The following is a 20,617-nucleotide window of genomic DNA, read 5'->3' as shown; positions in this document are numbered from 1 at the left end:
GAGACATATGAATTGAAACTCAGGACTAGTGTGTTTACAAACAATGGCTTCCAGACCTCCAGAGTTGAGTTGTACACATCAAGTCCATCTCCTGTTCTGCTTACTCCACAATGTGCTTGAAGAACAGGATTTGAATTTAGCCTGTAGACTCCCACATTTTCCTGTTTAAATCTCCTTGTCAGTGCTGGGCATTTTCTATCTCTGAAGAGCATGTGTGGTCAGTCAAACACTCCATTTTGGGAGCTAAATGAACCAACTATCTTATAAACAGAAATTGCAGATTTTGCTCAAATCAGCCCTCTTTCATTACTTTACCTCATGCAGATCTATAAGAGATTAGCTCTCTTCAATTTAGCTCTGACAGCAGAATATTTTCCCATAAAGTAGGCACTTTAGTTTTGGTTTTGATGTAACTAAAAACTCATTCATGAGACTACTGGAGCAAATAACTTATAGGCCAAAATCATAATAGAGGGACCACAGGTTGATATATGAATGATTTCTATTTCTGTTCTGGGGGAGAAGATGATTCTCATTCTCTCTCTCTCTCTCTCTCTCTCTCTCTCTCTCTCTCTCTCTCTCTCTCTCTCTCTCTCTCTCTCCTCATACGTGTATACATGCTGAGATGAAAAGAAGAAAACAAAGTGCTTGGGTAGATATTTCAGCATTCATAACATTATTTCAAATCATTTCAGAGTTCAGCACCCTCTATATGGGGAGAAAAATGTCCTTGCTGACTGCAACACAAGGTGCAGCTGCTTAACGGACACATGGGATCCAGTGTGTGGGGACAATGGCCTAGCTTACATGTCAGCCTGCCTCGCAGGCTGTGAGAAGTCTGTTGGAACTGGAACCAACATGGTAAGAATCCTTGCGGAGTTTAGGCTGATGTTTTGTGTCCTGAGTTAACATGTGCTATGACTTAAGCCTTCATCTGCTTAAAAGCATAGTAGTCCTTGCTTAAAATAGATTAATATTTTTTTTGTGAACAACTCAATTTACTCTGTACATGCATACTTGATGTTACAATTCCTGGTGATTATATAAAACCTTGACAGAGTCTGAGCATTATTTTGTAATTACAAAGGGTTCAAATCATTATTCAAATGATCTGAGTTAAATGCTATGGGTGGTTGGAGAGATAGCTCAGATATAAAGAGCATTTGCTGTAGCTCAAAACTCCAACTCCAGGCCGTCTGACACTCTTCTGACTTTCCCAGGCACCAGCATGAACCTGTTTGTATTAACACATATACAGAAGAATACATAAAAATCAACATTAGAACTAATAAATTACTCTGCACAGAATTTCCCCTTTGTTGAAATAGGGTTTCATGAATCCCAGGATGGCCTCAGACTTGATGTATAGTTGAGACTGACAGAAAACTTTTCATATCATGAACTTGCTGTCCTCTATCTATCATTTATCTATCTCCCTACCTCTTTATCTTTATTTATTTATTTGTTTATTTATTTATTTATTTATTTATTTATTAGGGTGTGTGTGTGTGTGTGTGTGTGTGTGTGTTATCTATGAGCATGTGCAGAAGGTGGGTACCTCTTAATTCTCAGGTCCCATGTACTTTGTACTTCTGAGACAGGATCTCAGTGTTCAAGAATTTTCTGGTTCTTTTAAGCTGCCTGGCAAGTAAACCCAGGAAGTTGTAGGGTTGTTGGCCCATGACGGCCACTGAGCACAGCCACTTGGTGGTATGGAACATGGGGAGTTTGACTGTATTTACCTTATGTCTCTGCTGGAGTGGGTAAAGGGCTGTAGGAAAGCACCAAGACACTAATCCATGGGCAAGAAAGCACAGTCTGAGATATGGGCAAGCTGGAGCTGGCTTGGGGTTCCCCGGGCCTGGGATGAGGCCAGGGCTATGGGGTTCTTATGCTCTTGGACACCCAAGCACCTCTAGTAGTTGCTAAAGAGCCAAGAATGGGAGTCAGGGGCCCATGTGTTTGGGGAAGTGTCTAGCCCGGGGTGTGGGGGTAAAGGGAGTGTGGGGGTAAGGGGATCTCTGTGTGGCCTCTCTTGGCAGAGAGATTATCCTTAGCTTGATGGCAGTTGTGTCTGGGAGCACAGAGAGGCCTTCTACTGGAGACTAAAGCACTGCCCCTAACAGCAGATCTGGATAAAGAGTCACTCCATGGTTCCAAACAGCTTATTGTCATGGCGGAAAGTGGATGCATAAAATCATGCCCCACTTATCAGGGTGGGCCTGAGATTAAATACCTTATGCAGGGAGGATTGTGTGGGAAGGGAAGCTTATTGGTAACACTCTCCTGGTCTCCAGATATCTCGTTAGAACGGAGAACTCTGTTTTGAGCCTACTTGACTGTGGTCACATCTCTTTTCCTGTTATCTTGGTCTGGGATGTTAGGGATGCCTACATGTGGAAGGGCTTGAGGGCACTGGCCTTGTGGGACTGATGGGGGCTGTGACTACATGGCAGGGGCCTGGTGCTGAGAGAAGGCACTGCTACTCCTGTACCTTCAAAGTCTCTGGGGCTTCTAGCTTTTAGCAGGACCTTACCACACTTTTCTCTCATTGTCCACCACCCTGCAGAGAGTCACCTGTTCCCACCTTCAGAGCATCCGTGCTGCAAGCACATCCTCTATTCATGCATTTTTCACATGCCTGCTGCGGATGTGAACTTACATTCTCATGCTTGGACAGGACATTCCTGACTGTTCCATCTCCCCAGCCCCCAATCATGATAAACAATCAAGCATTTTTCCTTTCCTTAAACATGTTAGAATACATGTTAGAATACATGTTTGGTGGTTGGTAATCAGACTTGGAAACATAACAATTAAAAAAAAAAAACTTGGCTTTATTTGTTAAGTAAACACTTTTTTTTTTTTTGGTGAGAACATAATTTTATCAGTAAGTACCTGACTACTCCATCAACATTTTGACACACGTGATATTTTAGTACTTAGCAGTAGGCAGAAACAAAGAAAGCCATTTTTAGTTCATTGTTAAAAATTATCTTTGCCAGTGCCTGGCAAATACAGAAGTGGATGCTCACAGTCATCTATAGGATGGAACACAGGGCCCCCAATGGAGGAGCTAGAGAAAGCACCCAAGGAGCTGAAGGGGTCTGCAACCCTATAGGTGGAACAACAATATGAACTAACCAGTACCCCCAGAGCTCATGTCTCTAGCTGCATATGTAGCAGAAGATGGCCTAATTGGCCATCATTGGGAAGAGAGGCCCCTTGGTCTTGCAAACTTTATATGCCTTAGTACAGGGTAATACCAGGGCCAAGAAGTGGGAGTGGGTGGGTAGGTGAGCACGGGGGGGGGGAAGGGTATGGGGGACTTCTGGGATGGCTTTTGAAATGTAAATGACGAAAATATCCAATTTAAAAAAAAAAGAAAAAATCTGCAGGCTAGACAATTGGCTCACTGGGTATAGGCATTTGCCACTTACTACCAGAATCATAATCTGCTTCCCCGTGATGGAAAGGGAGGGCTATATCCCATACATTTTTTCCTGACTTCTACATGCGTGCCATGATGCAAAAATGCACACACATAGACACATACATACACATGCATGCCCACCATAGACACACATACACACATGTGCACACACATATACAAGTAAAACCAAACAAACAAATAAAATAAGAGAAAGATAAAGTTTGAATTCAAAATAATTGAATTTTTACAAATTTACTCAGTGTGTTTAAATATACCAAATTTTAAAATCTACCTTTTATATTTTAATGATAAATATGAGATACCAAAGAGAGAGAGAGAGAGAGAGAGAGATGGAAATAAAAGGGACAATTAACCTGCATTTTAATTATTTAGAGTTTTTTTTAATTTAATGGCATTTCTGCTCAAACTTGGGTCCTCATTCAAACTAGATGGGTGCTCTTTCTCTGAGTCATATCATTGATCCAACACTCTCCATTTTGATCCAACTGGCTGTGCAGATAATACTGAAGGTTTAAGCCCAATATCTTTCTTCTTTGACAGGTGTTTCAAAATTGCAGCTGCATTGGGTCATCAGGAAACTCATCTGCAGTCCTGGGGCTGTGTAAGAAAGGCCCTGAGTGTGACAACAAGCTGCAGTACTTTTTAATCAAGTCAGTATTTTCCAGTTTCATCTTCTCACTCGCAGCCATCCCTGGATACATGGTTCTTCTGAGGTATTAAGTAAACCCTTCATTTAGTTTCTCTCTTTCTTTCTTAGTAGTATGTGCATAGTGAGTGTATGATATGTATGCACATGTGTGCATGGTGTGGGCTCCTATGTGCTTCCAAGAATGCAGGCAGGTCAGAATGTTGGTGAATCTGTTCTCTCCTTTCACTTCTAATTGAGGTATGGACTTTCTTATTATGTCTGCTGCTGAGCTGCCTGTGTACTCCAGCTGACCTGCCTAAGGTTGCAAGAAATGTTGTTTTCTCCTATTATTTCACTGGAGGAATTAGAGACGCATACTACTGAATTGGGCTTTTAATTTAATTTAATTTTTTTACATATATTCCTGGACTCTAGAGCCTGAACTTGGATCATCAAACCTTTGAGGCAAGCATGTTTACCCACTGTCCCATGCAACTCCTGCCATCTAGGTGTATTTTTGTCCACTATTATTTTTTTTTCTGAAGAAACACCCTAGGAGTCATGGTTCCAAGAACCTCAATGTTCTAAGTAAGATTCCTTTATCAAGACAGTTACATTAAGGACTTCTAAATATAACAATAATTTTAAGTTTTCTGAAAAAATTTTCAAGTCCTTTCCTATCTTCTTCCCTTATTAAGCCTAAATGAAGAGACTTCTTGTTTTGGCAATTGAGAGTAATTGCCTACCACTCATTTTCTACAGCTCAGCTAACTGAGCTGCAGAGTATGAAGTTCTCTGTGTAAAACGGCCCAGTCCTCCTTGGCATTCTGAGCCCAATCTGTCTTTAACAAAATCCACGAATGCAGTAATAGATATTCTTTAACCAGTAGGTACATGAGTGCTATGATACTCACACAAACTAAGCAAGTTGCATAGCCAATTTCAAATTTTTATATTATAAATAAGCAGGTGTTTTTTCCAGTCTATCAAACTTCACACCCACTAGCAATGGAAAATAGTTCAACTCCACCTTTCCTGTCTCATTGGAATTCAGAAGCAATGTTGAATTAACCATGGTGTGTTATCCTTTAAGAGTGAACGAAGATGTCATTTCTCCCTTCTTTACCTCTTTCCCCTGGGCTTTTCCATTCCCATGTCCACATTTCCTTTGTGTCCCCATTACTTGTCCTTATCCAAATCTCTTTCTCCTTTCCTTCTCCATTGCTTCTGTCTTCTTCTCCCCTCACATCTCTGTTCTCTTCTGCTTTCTTCTCTTTTCTTACTTTCCCTTCCCTTCCCCTCCCCTTCCCTTGTCCCTTCCCCTCCCCCATCCCCTTCCCTCCCCCTCCCCTTCTCCTTCCCTTCCCCTCCCCTTCCCTTCCCCTCCCCCTTCCTTTCTCCCTTCTCCTTCCCTCCTCCTCCCCTTCCCCCTCCTTTCCATTCCCCTCCCTTTCCCCTTCCCCTCCTTCTCCCCTTCCCTATCGAGGACTGGCCTCAGTGGGCCCCTCCTCAGGAGAATCAGAGTCCCGGTACAGGTGGGCAAGGAGTCGGCAAAAAGGGGGACAAACAGACAAACACAAGGGAGTGTTGTATCTGAATGTAATTTGTCAAAGCGAGTATTAGACTTATATATTACAGAAGATAACAAAGAAGTTAGGTGAAACAACAGCCAAGGTACATTGAAGTTATCTGACACAAAACAGAGAAATGTATTCCAAAGACTGGCAAGAACCAGGCAAAGTTTACAGTTGAGAATAAGAACAGCCCTGCCTAGAGTCAGCTAATGACAGGGGCCAGGTGAGGATTTCACACCCTAGTCACAATTTATGGTATTCTTCTGAGCCTTGTGAAAACTTGCACCAGGGGGTTCTGCTCTAGCAGACCTTTTCATGAATAATGCAATACTGTAGTTCTTCCTTAAACCACAACCCTCTTTTTTCCTAGGCCATGGTAAATTCTTGCATATGGGAGTAACTTGGCTGCTCTTTTAAGTATCTGTAGGGAATCTCCATTTGTCAGAAGAACTCAGCAACTTTCTTCTAATATGCAATGTAGTCTTCCATACCTGACTATAATGAGAATTCTAAGTTTACTATTTTGAACTATCCCTGAGAATACTAGCTCCTATCAGCAAACTGAGATGCCTGATTACTAACTGTCAACACTGGGGAATTTCGTCTGGATGAATAACATTCTTACAGATCTCAAGCCCAGTGTCAGCTCAAGGACTGCCTAGGACATCGGTGAAGGCCAGACAGTAGAGCTTAACCTGATTTAGGTATTAGTAAAATCATTTCTTGGAGGCACCTATAATAAAACAATACTGAAAGAGAGCACACAGATCCATACACTTACTAATGCAGGGACAGGTTGGGAACATTCGTGCCAAGGTTCCAGGAGACTGAATTTTCATGAAACTCTTTGCCTCAGGACTGCGACCAAGCCTTTAGGCCTGTCACACAGACTTCACTGGAGTGGGTGTGGCACTTTCCCTTCCTCTTCCCTTCCCCTCAATTCCCTTCCCTTCCCCTGCCCTTCCTCTTCCTCCTTCCCCTTCCCTTTCCCCTCCCCTTCCCCCTTCCCTCTACTTTCCTCTTTCCCTTCCCTCCCCCCTTCCCTCCCCTTCCCTCTTTCCCTTCCCTTCCCCTTCCCTCCCCTTCCCTCTTTCCCTTCCCTTCCCCTTCCCTCCCCTTCCCCTCCCCTTCTCCTTCCATTCCCCTTCCCCTTCCGTTCCCCTTCCCTTCCCCATTCCTCTTACCCTTCCTTTCCCCATTTCTCTTCCCTTCCCCTTCCCCTCCCCCTCACCTTCCTTCTTCCCCTTATCTTCCCCTGTCCCCCTTCCCCTTCCTTTTCATTTCCCTGCCCCTTCCCCCCTCTTCCTCTCTTCTCTTCTCTTCTCTTCTCTTCTCTTCTCTTCTCTTCTCTTCTCTTCCCTTCCAACTCCTCCCTTAGCCTAACTTACACTATCCTACCCTTCCTCCCTCCTTTGCTCTCCTCTCCTCTCTTCTCCTTTCTTCTCTCCTTTTGTCTAACCCTTCCTTTCCCTCCACTTTCTTCTTTCTTTCACCTGCTTCTATTCATTATACACACTCACTGGAATAGAATAGATATATGTCCTCTATTCATTTTCCATTGTAAGATGTTATATGTTTTAATATTGTCCAAATGAAGATGTGCTATATGCCCTGTTCATAAGCTGATGGACAGATAAAGGCATCAAGTATTGCTAGTGAATAAGACTTAAGTCTTATTCTGGAAAGTGAGGGTTATTTGTCTGTGACATCTGTCACTCCATCACCTGCCAGGCAGATTTAGCTGATGTGGCTAAGTGGTGTCTCCTTTCTCCCTCACTGCTCCAGGTACTTCAGTTCCAAAGCTGCATGATCAGTTGATAAGGATGAATTTTCCCCACAGAGGAGGACAGTCTTTTTTTTTTATTATTATGTACTTTCCTCAATTACATTTCCAATGCTATCCCAAAAGTCCCCCACACCCCCCCACTCCCCTACCCACCCATTCCCATTTCTTGGCCCTGGCGTTCCCCTGTACTGGGGCATATAAAGTTTGCCTGTCCAATGGGCCTCTCTTTCCAGTGATGGAGGACAGTCTTAGGTGAAGGGCAGATGAGCAGTTGAACTCTTCTGTTAGAGTCTGCAAAACACTCTCAAAAGATGTTCTCATGTTTACAGCATGCCTGTTCTAACTTCCATCCCTCACTCAGTTTTTAAATAATTTTACATTTTGATGTTGACTCTTCTACTGGGGGCAAAAAAACAAAACAAAACAAAACAAAAAAACCCAAAACAAAAAACCAACAAAACAACAACAACAACAAAACCCGAGATTAATTATTAATTGATATTTTAATGTATGATTATTTAAAACATTTTATGTGTATGAGAATATGTGGGGTGTGTGTGTGTGTGTGTGTGTGTGTGTGTGTGTGTGTGTGTGTGTGTTTATTTCAACAGCTATGGCATTCATATTGAAATAAGAGAACATCTTACAGGAGTTGGTTCTCTTTTCACCATGTGGGTTCCACATATTGAAACTATTGGTCAATCTTGGAGGGAGGCAAGAAGCCTTACCAACTGAGCAATCTTTTAGCCCAAATGTGTGATTTCTTGATGTAATGAGGTTAGGGTCTATTCAAATTAATTTTCTTGTATTTCTTTGCCTTTTCTTGCTGAATTTGATGACAGCAATGTAAATGATGGATAAAGTACTACCATTTGTATTCTAACATGACTCTTCTATGTTGTTGTGCTTCTTGAAATCTTTCATGGGGTCACTCCCTAAATGAAATACCAAGTTGCATATATTATGATTTTCTTACCTATATTTTAAAAAGGTTTTGGTACTCCTAATTTATGAGAGTATTCTTCATTTTGTATCCTAATAGGCCTCCACCTTGTATTTAATTCTCAAAACCACCTCAAGTCTAATTTTTGGCAGTACAGGGAAAAAAGAAAAAAAAAATCACCTAAGGTCGATACTTCCATATAGCATTTTCTTGATGTCATAATGTGCATAATGGATTCTCTGTTTTGTTGGACTGCAATTACCATATCTCCAATTTTTATATGGCATGTGATTGCTTTAACAATACAACAAAATGTCTGGCAAACAAACAAACAAACAAACAACAACAACAAAAAACCAAAAACCTTAGGAGAATAATAATTTATGTGGTTTCTGGTTTCAAAGTCTGGGGTTATTATCATTAGTATGGCATGGTATTTTCCATGGTAACCAGGAAACTGTTCATCTGGGTTAGCAGACAATGTCTAACTGTTAAAGAGCTCAGTCCTCCTTTAGATGTGTGGAGGTCAGAGGCTAGACGACCTTCCCATCCCTCTTCTGTATGGGCTTCACAAAGGTAGAGCTGTAACATTCTCACTTCAGGCTTAAAATGTTAAGCATTAGAATCATGAACTACCATTGCCATTGGGAGGATGCTAGGGCAAATATGGATTTGATGGATGAAGTTGTATTTATGTATATATGTATATATGTTACATACATACACATATATATGTATGTATTATATTAGTATGTATTTTTCAGGTGTGTCAAATCTGAAGAGAAGTCAATTGGAGTTGGATTACATGCATTTTTCATAAGACTATTAGGTATGAATAATTTCTCTAATGTATCAGACCAATATTAAGTGCTTAGTAGCCAGTTAATTTTTTTCTGATAAGAAGATATCCTTTACCTGTATCTTAGGGTTTCCAATACTGTGAACAGACACCATGACCAAGGCAACTCTTATCAAGGAAAACATTTAACTGGGGATGCCTTACACTTTCAGAGGCTCAGTCCATTATCATCATGACAGGAAACATGGCAGCGTGCAGGAGGACATGACAGGAATCATGGCAGCGTGCAGGAGGACATGTTTCTGGAGGATGTGAGAGTTCTGCATGTTGACCTGACTTTAGCCAGGAAAGCCTGTCTCATGGAAAGCTAGAAGGAGGGTCTCATTGCCAACTCTTACAGTGTCCCACTTTCTCCAACAAGGCCACACCTAGGCCAATAAGGCTATTTCTCCTAATAGTGCTACTTTCAGGCTCAAACCCAGTCAAACCACCACACATTGGCAACCCCCAAACACACCCTTTACCTTAAAGAAAGAAAATAAGGGTTTTAGTCTGGAATCAAACATGAGTTAACATGACGAGCACACAACATGAGGGCAATTTTGTGATGCTTATAGTTAGAGAACAAAGGAATTTATAAACAAGGTACTTCTCACAGATACCTGTAGGAATCTCAGGTAGGTTGGTTATAGAAGAACAGGAATTTCTGTGCTGTGGTCTCAGATACTTGTCTGTTGATATTCTTAGTGTTTGGGTAGGTGGAGGCTAGATACTGTAAGGCCTCTTTCCTGTACTTCCCCTTAAGTCAAGGTATCCCCCAAAGGCTTCATGTACTAGCCTCAGGGACATAAGGACAGACACAGGAATGGGACAATGAATTATCAATAAAAGAGATAGAGATAATTTGTCTCTGGATCTGTAACAGTCCAAGCATCCACATGCAGGAAGTCCCACCAACTTGAAATATTTTTAACATAGATGTGCTCTGCCCACATTACCCTGAACTTCACTTTATAAGCCCTTTTGTTTGGAACTTGTAACTAGTAATTAGTCCGAGAGTGAAGTAGTTGTAGAAATAAAAATGTTTTCTCTTGTCTTTAAAGAATTTACCTAAATTTAATTAACATTTATCTTTTAGTAGATTCAATTAAAATATCTGTAGGAAATGGTTTTGTTAGTTGGATATACAGAGACAACACAAGACGTTTAAGGAAATACATGTGGTTCATAATTATGAACTCATGGAATAATTTCTTAACATCTTATACATAGTTTTCATTTGCTGTGATCTAGAAACTTTATATTAACTTACAATTCCTAAAAGCAAGTTTATAACATTTGATTTATAATTTGTTATATTGTTTTCTAAAAAAATAGGAAAAGTGAAGTGTTTCCAAGTAAAATAACCTCTTCCACTCTCTCATTTCTTCCTCTCAGTGGGCTGGGGTTTTGTTTTCGTGGTTATTGATTTGTTTGGGGTCTGTTTTGTTTTGAAATTTTTTGTCTCTCCATTGCAGCTGGCATTCCGGCACCTGTTTACTTTGGCGCTTTGATAGACAGAACCTGTTTACATTGGGGAACTCTGAAATGTGGTCAACCAGGGGCATGCAGGATGTATGATATAAACAGATTCAGGTAATGATAACATTTGAGATCTACTTTTGTAGCATAAAATGTCCTCACTCATATCTCAAACTTTCTTGGGTGATAAGATTATATTTGGCTTCATTTTCAGAATGCACACAGGTAGAATATTTTCCTTTTTATACATTTTAAATTTTCCCCATCATTTCTACAATGCTTAAATTATTTAAGCCTGAGTGGTTTCCCTAACACAATCCATCAAAAATATTTTAGAAAGAGAGGAGGTATCTGCTTAGAGTCCCTGGATTGGGAGAGGAAAGCTGCATCTTGAACTGAGCTAGCATGGCAGAACACTGGTGATATGAAAGAAGACTCAGAAACCTAGAGAAAAGGTGCTATACGAGAACAAAGTTTTATTTTCATATCAACACATATCTAGGTACAGAGGAGAAGAACTCCTCCCTTATGTTGGGGTTGGTATAACAGTCCCAGCATATCCAGGCAGCATAGATTATGGCATTGTAGTTCCTGGAAAGTTTACAGCTCTCTCATGCTTGCAGCCCGACTCAATGAGAACCTCAAATTTGTGTAGTACCATGCAGTTTAGCAAAATGTGCCAGATGCTGTAGCCAAGCGCTATCTTGAAAAGACACCTGGCATCTACATTTCACTGTTGGTCACATTTCTGGGAATCCGCTGGATTTATTAGTTAGCAGCCTTATTAACAAAACTTTGCTCAGTAAAGTGATTTTGCTACAAGCCTGCTGAGAGAGTCCCAAGGGGGATAATATAATAACTGGAGCCATTACCCTTAGGAACCATGAGACCAGGGAGCCGGCTCTCTAAAATCAGGGTACACGCAGTTGCGTGTGGCTGCTGCTGCTTTGACTTAAAGTGGTTACCCATCTATTTTTCGCCACTCTGAGTGCTACTTGGGCCGCTGTCACTAACAGTGACACTAACAGTAAAAGAACTGTGCTTTCACTGCTTCCCCATCCCCAGGGAGGGATCACGTTAGGTTGACTTTGAAACAGACTCCCTCTGTTACCTTACTTGCCCTCTAGAGTTTCAAGTCCGAGGGATAGAAAAGAAGAACTTTGTTTGCTACAGATTGCTTTATAACAGAGTCCTTTCTCTTCAAGCCTCTTCTCTAGGTATGGCCCACTTATGCTGTATTTCTAGATGGGTGAGCATTATACTTAAAAAAATGTGGGAGAGAAAAGTGATGGCATGCCCTGTCCCAAGCATGTATGTCTGGGAATAGCTGAGATCCCATTCCTGGAAGGACTCAGCTACTGTCAACATATGTGTGTTGGTTAACATTCCAGATGCCTTGACATACCCACAATGGTGGACTATATCCTAGAATTGTCTTACAATTTATCTCCTGTCAAATACTTTTATAACAGTGGCAGGAAAACAGCATATTTCTTAACCTATTTCTCATCTAGAAAAAATGTTATATTTCTAGACTATTAATATCAGAAGTCTTGAGCATCTGTGCATATATACTATACTTATACTTTCTCTCTGCAGAAACAGCTGTGAGCATTTTCTCTTCAAATGTAGTTGATTCCAGTATTTTCTAGCTAAGGAATGGTGCCACCAACTGTGGGCTTGATGTCCTCATGTCCAGTAATGTAATCAAAACAATGTCTCATGATATGTTCACAGGACATCATTATCCATAATGGCCATTTCTGAAACCTTACTGATATCTTTTTTTCTAGAAGACTCTCGATTGTATGACGTTTAAAACACTATTTATCTCACCATATTTTACTATGCTGAGAAAATAAAGAAAGATATTAATAGTTATTTAGAAACATGCATATGGCAAAACAACTACTTCCCAACACATTAATTCCAGAAACCTTAAGGCATGTTTTAAAAATGACAAAGATTAACTACTCATAACAGTATATAAGTTATTATAAGAAATCCTGAAAGTTAAAATTACCCAATTCATCTCACAAAACTTGTACAGACTTTATGCTGACACATGCAAAATTATATATGATAATGAACAAATTGAATCTATAAATATATAAACATGACTAATAAGACTTAATCTTTACATGCAAAGATTTAAATTTCACAAAACTGCGTTGACGGATCACAGCATGTTAATGCTGAGTAGGAAAGGAAGCTTGAAAAGTGGTTTTATGTCATTTTAAACATGTGTGAACAAAACAGTAAAGAAGATTTCCCTTAACATGATATGGGATTTTGACTCAGTATTTCAGAGAACAGGCAAAAATAGCTGAGAAAGCATTGTGGCCCAGTGTGAGGTAATAGCACAGGAGATTTGGTGGCAGAGTTTGTGTCGTCGGGTCATGTTGCATGTTCTGTCAGGAAGCATCAAGTGTTAGAATGCCAGAGTACGGTACTCACATCCATAGTAGAAATTTATCATCAGCTAAACTTGTCTGAAAGCAACATCCTTATAGGCACTCCTGGAGATGTATTTCTATAATGATCCCAAATCTTATAAAGTTGACAATGAAAACTAGCCATCACCCAAATGAAGAAAATAGGTTTAAACTTTTATATTGGAAAATATTGGACATTTTAATAAACATAATTAATAACTCAGCAAAGTAGGTATATAAAGAACATAAGCAAAATAATCCCTAGATTTTTTTCAAAGAATAAAGGATCTGTAAGAATATACAAAATTAGCTTTCACTAAAAACATTAAAATGTAATACAGATTAGTTCTTTTCAATAGGCACATTTACCTGGGGTTGCCTGCAGCAGTGAGAGGATCAAGCTTTCTCCCCGCAGTCTTCATTCTAATCCTTATGAGGAAATTCCATTTCCCTGGCGACATCCACTCTCCAGACACTGAACTTGCAGAGATGAAGCTCACAGAGAAGGAAAGCGAGTGCACAGATGTGTGCAGAAGTCCTAAGGTCGAGAACGATGGAGAACTGAAAACTAAGCTGTAATGAGTTTTCAACTGGCCTGTGCAAGGCCATGAATGGAATGTACACTTCACTTTCTTTGAATCATGAGAGATATAGTAGGAATCCTCATCTTTAAGGACCTCAACAATTATTTTTTACTCATAATAAAAAACAATTACTGATAGCAGTTTCAGAACATTAAGGTACTACTTCAGATTTTCTCAGATTAGACATCTACGGTGACGCACACACTGAACTTTAAAGCTTCCTTCATTTTCACATGGCATTTTCTCTTTTAACTCAATCAAGGGGAGTTGTGTTTCCTACATATCTTCAAATGGGTTTAAAGTTTTCCTATTCCTGAAACAGCATTCAATTCTACTGAATTTATCCTTCAATGTTGGAGGTATTTAGAACTGAAAATATGCATTCTGGTTGGGACACATTGAAAAAGTTATCTTTTCTATGTTCAAGATGTCTGCATAGGTCTATATCTAGGAGTTTTCAATTTTTTATTATTTTAGACATGAGTTTCTAGGATTAGACATCTTTCTCATGTGTCATCTTCTGTTTTCAGTCTCTCCTTTGTTTAGCCCTGTCACACATTTGATAATTTTGTTTAGAGCACTGACAAACTTAGTCGGGTTATTAAAAATCACATTGCAAAGCTTGTTGGACCCATTTTCCCTAGCAACTCAAAGTCGTTCATGAAAATCTTTCTTCAAAGCAACTATTTGAGAAAGCCAGTTATTTCAAAGGTTCTTTGTAAAGATGTAGTTGTTCCTCAGCTGTACAATGATTGCCTAGCATGTGTGCAACCCTGCATTGAACCAAAAGGTAGAGTAGACTACTGACAATAATAGACAAAATAAAGTAAAATAAGAAATAAATGAAAATAAATCAGAGCTGGATGCAGTAGAAGATATTCTCAAAGACTACTTTCTTATACTCAGGATGCCTCTGACTCAGTGGTCATTTTTTTCATGTGTCCTCAGAACACATGAATAAAATGATAACATATTTAAAAGTATAACTATAATTTTATAATAAATTATAATAAAGTTATAAATTTACAATTAAAATTAAACTATAACATGAATAAAATAACATGACTGTTAACTTTCAGAATCAGAGTAAAACTTTTAAAGTGAGAGCAGGCAGATAGTTCAATCGAAAGGGGTATTTGCCACCAAGCCTCCACCTCAAACTATATATGGAGGCAGGGGGTGGGGGGGAGGAGACAGAGACAGAGACAGAGACAGAGACAGAGAGAGAGTTTAAGCCAAGACTCTTGCTGAAAAAAAATTTGGCTTAATAAAATTCAAAGTATTTGTAAAAAACAAAATCAATTTGTAGTGGTTTGAATATGAAGTGTCCATTCTCAGATAGAACAATAAGGCAATAAGACATTTGGTTTCCTGTTGATAATGCTGCTTAGGGAAGATTGGGCAGGAATATCCTTGGAGGAGGAAATACATCACTGGAATGACCTTTGAGATTTAAAAACCTCACCCTTCTTCCAGTTCATACTCTTCATTGTTCTTTAAAGATATGAAATCTTAGCTTCCTGCTCTAGTCACTGTACCTGCTGCTTGCTATCATACCTCCATGACATGAGAGGCTACAATCCCTCTGAAATCATAAGCCAAAATAAACTCTTTGTTTTAAAGGTAGATTTGTGATGTTTTATCACAGCAATGAGAAGTGACTGATACAGAACTCATCTTACTTTGAGTCAGATAAAGAATGAAGCAATTTTAAGGAACAAAGAGCCTTACTGGGATTTAGACTGGCTAAACTCAAGATAGTAGCATGGTTGTACTACAGCTTAAGGGCAGGCATGGTGATTCCACCAGAGGTTCTCTTATTGTTGAGAATAGTTTTTGCTATCCTAGGTTTTTTGTTATTCCAGATGAATTTGCAGATTGCCCTTTCTAACTCTGTGAAAAATTGAGTTGGAATTTTGATGGGGATTGCATTGAATCTGTAGATTGCTTTCAGCAAATAGCCATTTTGACTATATTAATCCTGCCAATCAATGAACATAGGAGATCTTTTCAACTTCTGAGATCTTCTTCAATTTCTTTCTTCTGATTCTTGAAGTTCTTATCATACAGATTTTTCACTTCCTTATTTAAAGTCACACCAAGGTATTTTATATTATTTGTGACTACTGTGAAGGATGTTGTTTTCCTAAATTCTTTCTCAGCCTTATCTTTGTGTAGAAGAAGGCCACTTATTTCTTTGAGTTAATTTTATATCCAGCTACTGCACTGAAGCTGTTTATCAGGTTTAGGAGTTCCCTGATGGAATATTTAGGATCACTTATATATACTATTATATCATCTGCAAATAGTGATATTTTGACTTCTTCCTTTCCAATTTATATCCTCTTGATCTCTTTTTGTTTTCTAATTGCTCTGGCCAGGACTTCTAGTACTATATTGAATAGGTAGGTAGAAAGTGGGCAGCCTTGTCTAGTCCCTGATTTTAGTGGGATTACTTCAAGTTTCTCTCCATTTAGTTTGATGTTGGCTACTTGTTTGCTGTATATTGCTTTCATTCTGTCTAGGTAGGGGCTGTGAATTCCTGATCTTTCCAAGACTTTTATAATGAAGAGGTGCTGGATTTTGTCAAATGCTTTCACAGCATCTAATGAGATGATCATGTAGTTTGTCTTTGAGTTTTGTTTATGTAGTGAATTATCTTGATGGATTTTCATATATTGAACTATTCCTACATTGCTGGGATGAAGCCTACTTGACCTTGATGGATGGTCATTTTGATGGGTTCTTGGATTCGGCGTGTGAGAATTTTATTGAGTATTTTTGCATCGATATTCATAAGGGAAGTTGATCTGAAGTTCTCTTTCTGTGTTGGATATTTGTGTGATTTAGGTATCAGAGTAATTTTGGCTTCATAGAATGAATTGGATAGAGTACCTTCTGTTTCTATTTTGTGGAATCATTTGAGAAATATTGGTATTAGGTCATTTTTAAAGTTATGATAGAATTCTGCACTAAAACCATCTGGTCCTGGGCTTTCTTTTGGTTGGGAGAATATTAATGAGTATTTGAATTTCTTTAGGGGATATGGGACTGTTTTGATTCTTAATCTGGTCCTGATTTAACTTTGGTACTTGGTATCTGTCTAGAAAATGTCCATCCAGGTTTTCCAGGTTTTCCAGTTTTGCTGAGTGTAGACTTTTGTAGAAGGATCTGATGATGTCTTGGATTTCCTCAGGTTATGTTATGTCTCCCTTTTCATTTCTGATTTTATTAGTTAGGATAATGTTCCTGTGCCCTCTAGTTAGTCTGTCTAAGGGTTTATATATTTTGTTGATTTTCTCAAAGAACCAGTTCCTGGTTTGGTTGATTCTTTGTATAGTTCTTTTTTGTTTCCACTTGGTTGATTTCAGCCCTGAGTTTGATTATTTCCTGCCATCAACTCCTCTTGGGTGAATTTGCTTCCTTTTGTTCTAGAGCTTTTAGCTGTGCTGTCAAGCTGTTAGTGTATGCTCTCCCCAGTTTCTTCTTGGAGGCACTCAGAGCTATGAGTTTTTCTCTGAGGACTGCTTTCAATGTGTCCTATAAGTTTGGATATGTTGTTGCTTAATTTTCATTATACTCTAAAAAGTTTTTAATTTCTTTCTTTATTTCTTCCCTGACAAAGTTATCATTGAGTAGAGTGTTTTTCAGCTTCCATGTGTATGTGGGCTTTCTATTATTTATGGTGTTATTGAAGATCAGACTTAGTTCATGGTGATCTGATAAGATGCATGGGATTATTTCAATATTTTTGTATCTGTTGAGGCCTGTTTTGTGACCAATTATATGGTCAGTTTTGGAGAATGTGCCATGATGTGCTGAGAAGGTATATTCTTTTGTTTTAGGATGAAATGTTCTATAGATATCTCTTAAATCCATTTGTTTCATAACTTCTCTTATTTTCACTGTGTCTCTGTTTAGGTTCTGTTTCCAGGATTTGTCCATTGATGAGAGTGGGGTGTTGAAGTCTTCCACTATTATTATGTTTGCTTTGAGCTTAATAACTTTCTTTTAATGAATGTGGGTGCCCTTGCATTGGGAGCATAGATGTTCAGAAATGAGAGTTCATCTTGGTAGATTTTACCTTTGATGAGTACGGTGTCCCTCCTTGTCATTTTTGATAACTTTCGTTTGAAAGTCAATTTTACCCGATATTAGAATGGGTACTCCAGCTTGTTTCTTAGGACCATTTGCTTGGAAAATTGTTTTCTAGCCTTTTACTCAGAGGTAGTGTCTGTCTTTGTCACTGAAGTGGGTTTCCTGTGTGCTGCACAATTTCAGGTCCTGTTTATGCAGCCAGTCTTTTAGTCTATGTCTTTTTATTGGGGAATTGAGTCCATTGATATTAGGAATTAGTAAGTGATTGTTGCTTCCTGTTTTGTTTGTTTGTTTGTTTTTGTTTTTGTTTTTGTTTTTGTTTTTGTTGTTGTTGTTGTTGTTGTTAGAGTTGGGATTCTGTTCATGTGGCTATCTTCTTTTAGGTTTATTGAAACATTACTTTCTTGTTTTTTCTAGAGCATAGTTTCCCTCCTTGTGTTGGGATTTTCCCTTAATTATCCTTTGAAGCACTGGATACAGGAAAAAATATTGTATAAATTTGGTTTTGTCATGGAATAGTTTGGTTTCTCCATCTATAGTAATTGACAGTTTTGCTGAGTATAGTAGCCTTGGTTGGCATTTGGGTTCTCTTAGGGTCTGTATAACATCTGTCCAGGATCTTCTGGTTTTCATAGTCTCTGGAGAGAAGTCTGGTGTAATTCTAATTGGTCTTATTTTATATGTTACTTGAACTTTTCCCCTTACTGCTTTTAATATTCTTTCTTTGTTTTATGCATTTGGTGTTTTGATTATTATGTGATGGGAGGAATTTCTTTTTTTGTCCAGTCTATTTGGAGTTTTGTAGGCTTCTCGTATGTTCATGGGCATCTCTTTCTTTAGGTTAGGGAAGTTTTCTTTTATATTTTTGTTGAAGATATTTACTGGCACTTTAAGTTGATAATCTTCATTCTTATGTAGACCTATCATCCTTAGGTTTGGTCTTCTCACTGTGTCCTGGATTTCTTGGTTATTTGAGTTAGGATCTTTTTTCATTTTGCATTTTTCTTTGATTGTTATATCCATGTTTTCTATGGAATCTTCTGTACCTGAGATTTTTCTCTTCTATGTCTTGTATTCTGTTGGTGATGCTTGCATCTATGGTTCCTGATTACTTTCCTAGGTTTTCTATCTCCACAGTTGTCTCCCTTTGTGATTTCTTTATTGTTTCTACTTCCAATTTTAGATCCTGAATGGTTTTGTCCAATTCCTTCATGGTTTTGAATGTGTTTTCTTGTAATTCTTTAAGGGATTTTTGTGTTTCTTTTTAAGGTATTCTACCTGTTTAGCTATGTTCTCCTGTATTTCTTTAAGAGAGTTATTAATGTCCTTCCTAAAATTCTCTACCAGCATCATGACACATTTAAAATATGAATCTTGCCTTTCTGGTGTGTTGTGGTATCCAGGACTTGCTGTGGTGGGAGTATTGGGTTTTGAAGATGCCACGTAGTCTTGGTTTCTGTCAATAAGATTCTTCTGTTTGCCTGTGCCATCTGGTAATCTCTGCTGTTAGATGTTCTTGCTGTCTCTGGCTGGAGCTTGTTCCTCCTGTGAGTCTGTAAGGCTGTGTCAACACTTCTGGGAGATCAGTTCTCTCCTGGCAAGACTAGTGCACAGAGTGCTGCAGAACAGCCCCACCTTCTGGGTGCAGATGTAGGATCATAGGACCCTTCCCAACTCCTCTATTGCTTCTCTGGCCTGTGTACCTTAGAAATACCTTGGTGTGACTCTAATTAAGCAAGTGAAAGATCTGTATGATATGAACTTCAAGTCTCTGAAGAAAGAAATCAAAAAAGATTTTAGAAGATAGAAAGATCTCCCATGCTCATGGACTGGCAGGATTAATATAGTCAAAATGGATATCTTGCCAAAAAGCAATCTATATATTCAGTGTAATCCCCATCAAAATTCTAACTCAGTTCTTCACAGACTTAGAAAGGGCAATTTGAAAATTCATCTGGGCTTACAAAACACCTAGAATAGCAAAAACTTCTCAACAATAAAAGAACTTCTGGTGGAATTACCATGCCTGACCTCAAGCTGTACTACAAAAAAATTGTGATAAAAACTGCATCCTATTGGTACAGCAACAGACAGGTAGACAAATTGAATAGAATTGAAGACTCATAAGTGAACCCACAAACTTATGGTCACTTGATCTTTGACAAAGGAGCTAAAACCATACAGGGGAACGAAGACAGCATTTTCAACAAATGGTGCTGACTCAACTGGCAGTTAGCATGTAGAAGAATGTGAATTGATCCATTCTTATCTTCATGTACAAAGCTCAAATCTAAGTACATCATGGACCTCCACATAATACCAGAGACACTGAAACTTATGGAGGAGAAAGTTGGGAATAGCCTCAAAGATATGGGTACAGGAGAAAAATTCCTTAACAAAACACCAATGGCTTGTACTGTAAGATCAAGAATCAACAAATGGGACCTTAGAAAATTGCAAAGGGGGAGTGGGGGGGTAGGGGAGTGGGGGTGGGTGGGTATGGGGGACTGTTGGTATAGCATTGGAAATGTAAATGAGCTAAATACCTAATAAAAAATGGAAAAAAAAGAAAATTGCAAAGCTTCTGTAAGGCAAAGGATACTGTCAACAAGACAAAATGGCAACCAACAAATTGGGAAAAGATCTTTACCAATCCTAAATCTGATAGAGGGCTAATATCCAATATCTACAAAGAACTCAAGAATTTAGACTCGACAAAGCCAAATGACCCTAATAAAAATGGAGTACAGAGCTAAACAAAGAATTCTCAGCTGAGGAATACAAAATGGCTGAGA

The 20,617-nt window shown here is 38.9% G+C and overlaps 1 protein-coding gene and 1 long non-coding RNA gene across 3 annotated transcripts in view; one reads left to right on the top strand and one right to left on the bottom strand.

The window, feature by feature from the left end:
• Positions 1-15,349, top strand: part of Slco1a1 (solute carrier organic anion transporter family, member 1a1) — a 39,682-nt gene extending 24,333 nt beyond the window's left edge. The window contains exons 10-14 of the mRNA NM_013797.5: positions 696-861; positions 3,995-4,167; positions 9,150-9,214; positions 10,702-10,819; positions 13,500-15,349. Of these exons, the coding sequence (NP_038825.1) occupies positions 696-861; positions 3,995-4,167; positions 9,150-9,214; positions 10,702-10,819; positions 13,500-13,719 (742 nt within the window). The 3' untranslated portion in view covers positions 13,720-15,349. The remainder of the gene's footprint in view (positions 1-695; positions 862-3,994; positions 4,168-9,149; positions 9,215-10,701; positions 10,820-13,499) is intronic.
• Positions 3,872-20,617, bottom strand: part of Gm30843 — a 42,689-nt gene continuing 25,943 nt past the window's right edge. For both annotated transcript variants that reach the window (XR_378120.4, XR_003956543.1), the window contains 2 exons: positions 13,510-13,678; positions 3,872-4,051 (listed from right to left, as the gene is read on the bottom strand). This is a non-coding gene — a long non-coding RNA (predicted gene, 30843). The remainder of the gene's footprint in view (positions 4,052-13,509; positions 13,679-20,617) is intronic.

Source organism: Mus musculus, chromosome 6 (assembly GCF_000001635.26).
Source record: "Mus musculus strain C57BL/6J chromosome 6, GRCm38.p6 C57BL/6J".
NCBI lineage: Eukaryota > Metazoa > Chordata > Mammalia > Rodentia > Muridae > Mus > Mus musculus.
This window is presented reverse-complemented; position numbering and strand designations above follow the sequence as displayed.